The sequence below is a fragment of the Salmo trutta genome, chromosome 20, assembly GCF_901001165.1.
Source record: "Salmo trutta chromosome 20, fSalTru1.1, whole genome shotgun sequence".
In the NCBI taxonomy this organism is placed as follows: Eukaryota; Metazoa; Chordata; class Actinopteri; order Salmoniformes; family Salmonidae; genus Salmo; species Salmo trutta.
Window position 1 is genome coordinate 43,390,680 of NC_042976.1, and position 6,000 is coordinate 43,396,679.

Sequence of the window (6,000 nt, forward strand, 5' to 3'; positions counted from 1 at the left end):
AGTGTGCAGAGTGATGGTGATTGCATCGTCTGTGGATCTATTGGGGCGGTAAGCAAATTGAAGTGGGTCTAGGGTGGCAGGTAAGGTAGAGGTGATATGATCCTTGACTAGTCTCTCAAAGCACTTCATGATGACAGAGGTGAGCACTACGGGGCGATAGTCATTAACCTCTCTAGGGGGTGTGGCGTCCCACCCGGCCAACATCCAGTGAAATTGCAGAGCGCCAAATTCAAAAACAGAGATACTCATTATAAAAATTCATGAAACATACAAGTGTTATACATCGGTTTAAAGATTTACTTCTTGTTAATCCAACCACGGTGTCAGATTTCAAAAATACTTTACGGCGAAAGCAAACCATGTGATTATCTGAGAACAGCGCCCAGCAGACAAATCATTACAAACAGTTAGCAGCCAAGAAGAGGAGTAACAAAAGTCAAAAATAGCGATAAAATGTATCACTTACCTTTGATGATCTTCATATGGTTGCACTCCGAAGACTCCGTGTTACACAATAAATGTTTGTTTTGTTCGATAATGTCCCTTATGTCCACAAACCTCAGTTTTGTTGGTGCGTTTCATTCAGTAATCCAATGGAACAAAGCGCGTTCACAACAGACAGACAAAAAATCTAAAAAGTAACATAAGAATTCGTAGAAACATGTCAAACGATGTTTAAAATCATACCTCACGTTGTTTTTGTCATAAATAATCGATCATATTTCAACCGGACAATAACTTTTATCAATAGAAAAGGAAAAACAAGAAAGGCACGCTCCCGGTCACGCGCTGGACTCATGTCTGGAAATGTCCACTGTCCTGTCATTGAAAGTGCTGTTTCTCCCTCATTTTTCAGAGTAAAAGCCTGAAACAATGCCTAAAGACTGGCCACATGCTGTGGAAGCCATAGAGATCGCGAACTGGGTCCTTAAGTCTTTGTATGGTGGATAGGCTTTCAATGGAAAAACAGCCATTTCAAAATAAAAGCATTTCCTGGATGGATTTTCCTCAGGTTTTCGCCTGCCATATCAGGTCTGTTATACTCACAGACATTATTTTAACAGTTTTGGAAACTTTATGGTGTTTTCTATCCAAATCTACCAATTATATGCATATCCTAGCTTCTGGACCTGAGTAGCAGGCAGTTTACTTTGGGCACGCTTTTCATCCAAAATTCCGAATGCTGCCCCCTACCCTAGTGAGGTTAAGCTCAGTTACCTTTGCCTTCTTGGGTACAGAAACAATGGTGACCATCTTGAAGCATGTGGGGACAGCGCACTGGGATAGGGAGAGATTGAATATGGCCGTAAACACACCAGCCAGCTGGTCTGCGCATGCTCTGAGGGCGCGGCTAGGGATGCCGTCTGGGCCGGCAGCCTTGTGAGGGTTAACACGTTTAAATGTTTTACTCACGTCGGCCACGGAGAAGGAGAGCCCACAGTCCTTGGTAGCGGGCCGCATCGGTGGCACTGTGTTATCCTCATATCGTGCAAAGAATATGTTTAGCCTTTCCGAAGCAAGACGTCGGTCTCGGTGACGTGGCTGGTAAATGACGGGAAAACCAGAGCTCCGAATTTTGTAGTCTGTGATTGTCTGTAGTCCCTGCCACACACGTCTCGTGTCTGAGCCATTGAATTGCGACTCCACTTTATCTCTATACTGTTGTTTAGCTTGTTTGATTGCCTTGCGGAGTGAATAACTACACTGTTTATATTCTGCCATATTACCAGTCGCCTTGCCCTGGTTAAATGCAGTGGTGCGCGCTTTCAGTTTCGGGCGAATGCGGTTTCTGGTTAGGGTAGGTTTTAATAGTCACAGTGGGTACTACATCTCCTATACACTTCCTTATGAACACAGTCACCGTATCCGTGTATGTGTCTAGATTATTTTCGTAAGCTACCTGGAACATATCACAGTCCTCATGATCAAAACAATCCTGAAGCGTGGATTCTGATTGGTCAGACCAGTGTTGAATAGTATGAAGCACGGGCACTTCCTGTTTGAGTTTCTGCCTATAGGACGGGAGGAGCAAGATGGAGTCGTGGTCAGATTTGCCAAAAGGAGGGCGGGGGAGGGCCTTGTAAGCATTCCGGAAGTTTATGTTAAATGGAACAGTAACTGAATGCCTCAATGCCTGTCTGCCTGCTTTATATAGTAAGCCACGGCCAAGTAACTCACTGTCTGTACCTAATAAACTGTCAGGTGAGTGTATGTTTTCGCTAAATATTTATGTTTTTTCACTTTTCTTTCTAGATTGCTGGTCAAACTTCCAGAGGTGGATTACCAACTAAAAGTGAAGACAATATTTGACAAGTGAGTATTAGTGTAATGTAACACAGCAATATGTGGCACATTTGCTTCAAAATGAATTCTCTTAACAAGCTCTGATAAACAAACTGACAACACTGTGTGAACATTAATATATTTCCGAAACGTAATGTTTCATAGACATCAAGATATTCTTCATTGACGTTTATAAGCAAGCTAGCACTACATTACTAAGTAATTTATGTACTGTATTATCTTCCCTGTATGTAGGGACCTCCCCCCTGGCAGAGTGTGAGTATATCCATCCAACCTCATTGTGGGATGTTCTGTGGGGATTTCCTGTTCTTGTTATTTAGGCCAATATTGAACCTTCTCATGTGGCATGTGTGTACATGAGGGTTCTTCAATAGTTCTTGGGAAGGGTGATAGTTCTATGTGGAACCACACTGACCCAAATAACCTTTTGAGCCCTTCAATAGTTCTTTGTAGTTCAAAAAAGGGTTCTTTCCTCTTTTAGTGATAATTAAAATGTAGGGTCGTTGGCTCAATATAATATTTTGGGGCGTAGTTTTTGCACAGCTCTTTTTGTGCAACAATAAGTGAGAGTGTCATTCTAGTTTATCTAATATGTTATGTTACGCTGTAACCATTGGTGTAAAAAAGTATTTCTGATATTTTTTATACTGAATGTTATCAGATCTTCAACCAAAACCTAATATTAGATAAGGGGAATCTCAGGTTACGAATAACAAAAAAATGCATGCTTATTTTATTTATTTAATTAACAATTACACTCAATAACTGATTGTGCCACCTTTCGCTGCAATGACTGCAACCAAATGCTTCCTGTAGTTGTTGATCAGTCTCACGTCACTGTGGGGGAATTTTTTGTGGGTTTTCAAACATGAGCTGCTCGTTTCAAGTCCTGCCACAACATCTCAATTGGGAATAGGTCTGGACTTTGACTAGGTCATTTCAAAACGTCAAATTTGTTGCTTTTTAACAATTTTGATGTACACAGTTGAAATCGGAAGTTTACATACACTTAGGTTGGAGTCATTAAAACTCGTTTTTCAACCACTCCACAAATGTCTTGTTAAAGCAATTCTGCATAAAAGAGTGGGCCAAGATTCCTCCACAGCGCCGTGAGAGACTGATAAAAAACTACAGGAAGCGTTTGGTTGTAGTCATTGTAGCTAAAGGTGGCACAACCAGTTATTGCGTGTAAGGGGGCAATTACTTTTTCACAGCACTGTATATGACTATGGCCAGTGACGGGCCAGTGACGGTGTCTTGTGAAAGACTCACATATGGCCTTGCGTCAATTGAGAATTGTCGACTAAGACAGTAGTTCTCAAATCTCTTCTCAGGGACCCCCAGCTGTTCCAGAGCTAGCACACCTGATTAAACTTGCTAATAAACACAATAATAAAACTATGCAATTTTAACAATATAATGTGGCTATTAAACCAGAATAAAAAAAACGGTATGGTTCTACAAAGAACCTTTGAGATTGAGAAAGGTTCTTTATAGAACAATTCTCCATAAAGGTTCTATAAAGAACCATAAAAAAGGGTTCTATATAGCCCAAAAAGGGTTGTAACCATAGCGGAACCCTTTTTTGGTGCTATATCAAATCTTTATTAATGGTTCTTTATAGAATCTTAGGAAATCGTTCTTTATAGCACCATACATGTTCCATTTAGAACATTATGAATATGGTTATTTTCATAGAACCTTCAGAAAAAAGGTTCCATATAGCACCAAAAAGGGTTCCGCTATGCTTACAAGCCAAATAACCTTTATTTGGCGCTATATAGAACCATTTGTTTTAGTGTGTAGGGAGAACAGTGACAAAGAGAGAAATATGAGATGTGTTTGATTACTTATCAGATGACACAGTTTAAGTGAGCAGAATAATCCCCTTTTTAGCTGCCTGGAATCCAACTTGAATTTGAGTTGTTTCTACCGCTGCATGTGTTTGCCATCTACAGTATCTTAGCTAATTTTGTTGTTGTTGCTGTTCTGTGTTTGTATGTGTTTGCTCATGTGTGTGCTTAGTTCAGACTACTAACTACGGCTTTGCCCCGTCCCTCTCCATTCAGAAATCGTCAGTTCTTCATCCTGACTACCACCACCAAAGTAATGGACGTGGAGGAATCATCCAATGGCTGTCTGTCTGTAGAGTTTAGACACTTGGTAACCTCTGACTTTCACTGTCCCCACTAACACACTAACATTTTAATAAAATTAAACCTCAATCTGTTAATCCATAGGTTTAGTGAAACATTTTAGTGGAATCAAACTAATTTGGTTCAATGGGGCTGGCTGGCAACAGTCATATTGGAAATAACAGACAACTGTTTGCAAAGACCCTATTATATAGTAAACATGTTTTATTAAGATCGCCCTGGCCTAGCTGTACATGACATTGTGTGAATAGTTCATTTGATATTAATGTAAGTATATTTATTATGCATTGATATCATATTTGTATCTTCTTCAGCAGCTGAAAGAGAAGAAATACGTTAATGGAACCAAGGTGAACGAGGTGAGAGAAGTAATATGAAAGTTGAACAAGACTTTTAGGGTCAGTGACGCAGGCCTATCTAAGATTACACTCCAGTAAAGTGACCTTTAGAAAAGCTTGACCTTTGAAACATGACCTTCAGATTTGTTTGCCATGGTAGAACTGCTTTGTCGAGCCAAAGATGGTGGATAAATGAAGATGTCCCACTGTCCCATTGAAAAATGCATTAGCAGCTGGGTCTGGTCTGCTTAGTTTATTGACTGTAATGTAACCAGAAAAGATTAGGGAGTGGGATGTCTCACTTCTTCTTCCGTATCTTTGTAACAACTTCTAGAGATTTATTCTGGTCAACCAGAGATCTTTTGGACACAGAAGTGAATTAAGAGTTTAAAACTTAGGATTTATTTAGAGGTAAATCTTTTGTTTTACTTTGCCTGAGGTTGGGGCGGCAGGTAGCCTAGTGGTTAGAGTGGTGGGTCAGTAACTGAAAGGTTGCTGGATCAAATCCCTAGGCTGACAAGATAAAATCTGTCGTTCTGCCCCTGTTCCCCAGTAGGCTGTCATTGTAAATAAGAATTTGTTCTTAGTGGACTTGCCTAGTTAAATAAAAAATATATATGTTGTGGTCAATTTCTGTATTACCAAATGAGGAGAGACAAACTTCACACACCAGTCAGAGTTATACTTAAACTACATCTTTAATAATAAGAGCTTTGCAATAGCAATGACTTTCAACGATTCCCTATTTCTAATGAACCGTTGAGTGACAACACAATGGCTACTGAGATCTTTTATAGCAATGATCCACCCCCTAGTCGGCATAACAAACCACAGATATTAGGAACGTTCACAAAGGAAGACTTTATAATGAGAAAGGAGTATCCCGTAGCCAGATAGCATTCGCTATAAATGATCGTTCAGTTTGGCCCCTAAGACGAGGTTCTAATCTAGTTCCTGGTACTTCATAGCACAAAATCACCAACTCATCCAATGGCATAACTCAATTGTCAACTCTAGATACTCCCATCTCAAGTAAAACCCCTTCTTGACCCCACTCCTGGACAAGCTCACTGAGGGGATTGAGCCTCTAGGTCATACACTATCCCAGGATAAGTGCAACGTCAGAGAGGACATACAATGGTTCCAGACACTGCCATACACCTCCCCCCAATGCCAAAGGAGGGAGTGACTTGCGCACAGAC

General features: G+C 40.5%; 1 protein-coding gene across 3 annotated transcripts in view; it reads left to right on the top strand.

Moving 5' to 3' along the window:
• The window catches only part of stat4 (signal transducer and activator of transcription 4), a 33,964-nt gene that overhangs the window by 15,944 nt on the left and 12,020 nt on the right, over positions 1–6,000 (top strand). For 2 of the 3 annotated variants that reach the window (XM_029703422.1, XM_029703420.1), the window contains exons 10-13: positions 2,254–2,313; positions 2,539–2,559; positions 4,374–4,467; positions 4,775–4,819. In XM_029703422.1, the coding sequence (XP_029559282.1) occupies positions 2,254–2,313; positions 2,539–2,559; positions 4,374–4,467; positions 4,775–4,819 (220 nt within the window). The remainder of the gene's footprint in view (positions 1–2,253; positions 2,314–2,538; positions 2,560–4,373; positions 4,468–4,774; positions 4,820–6,000) is intronic. The other variant, XM_029703421.1, reaches the window with a different exon arrangement.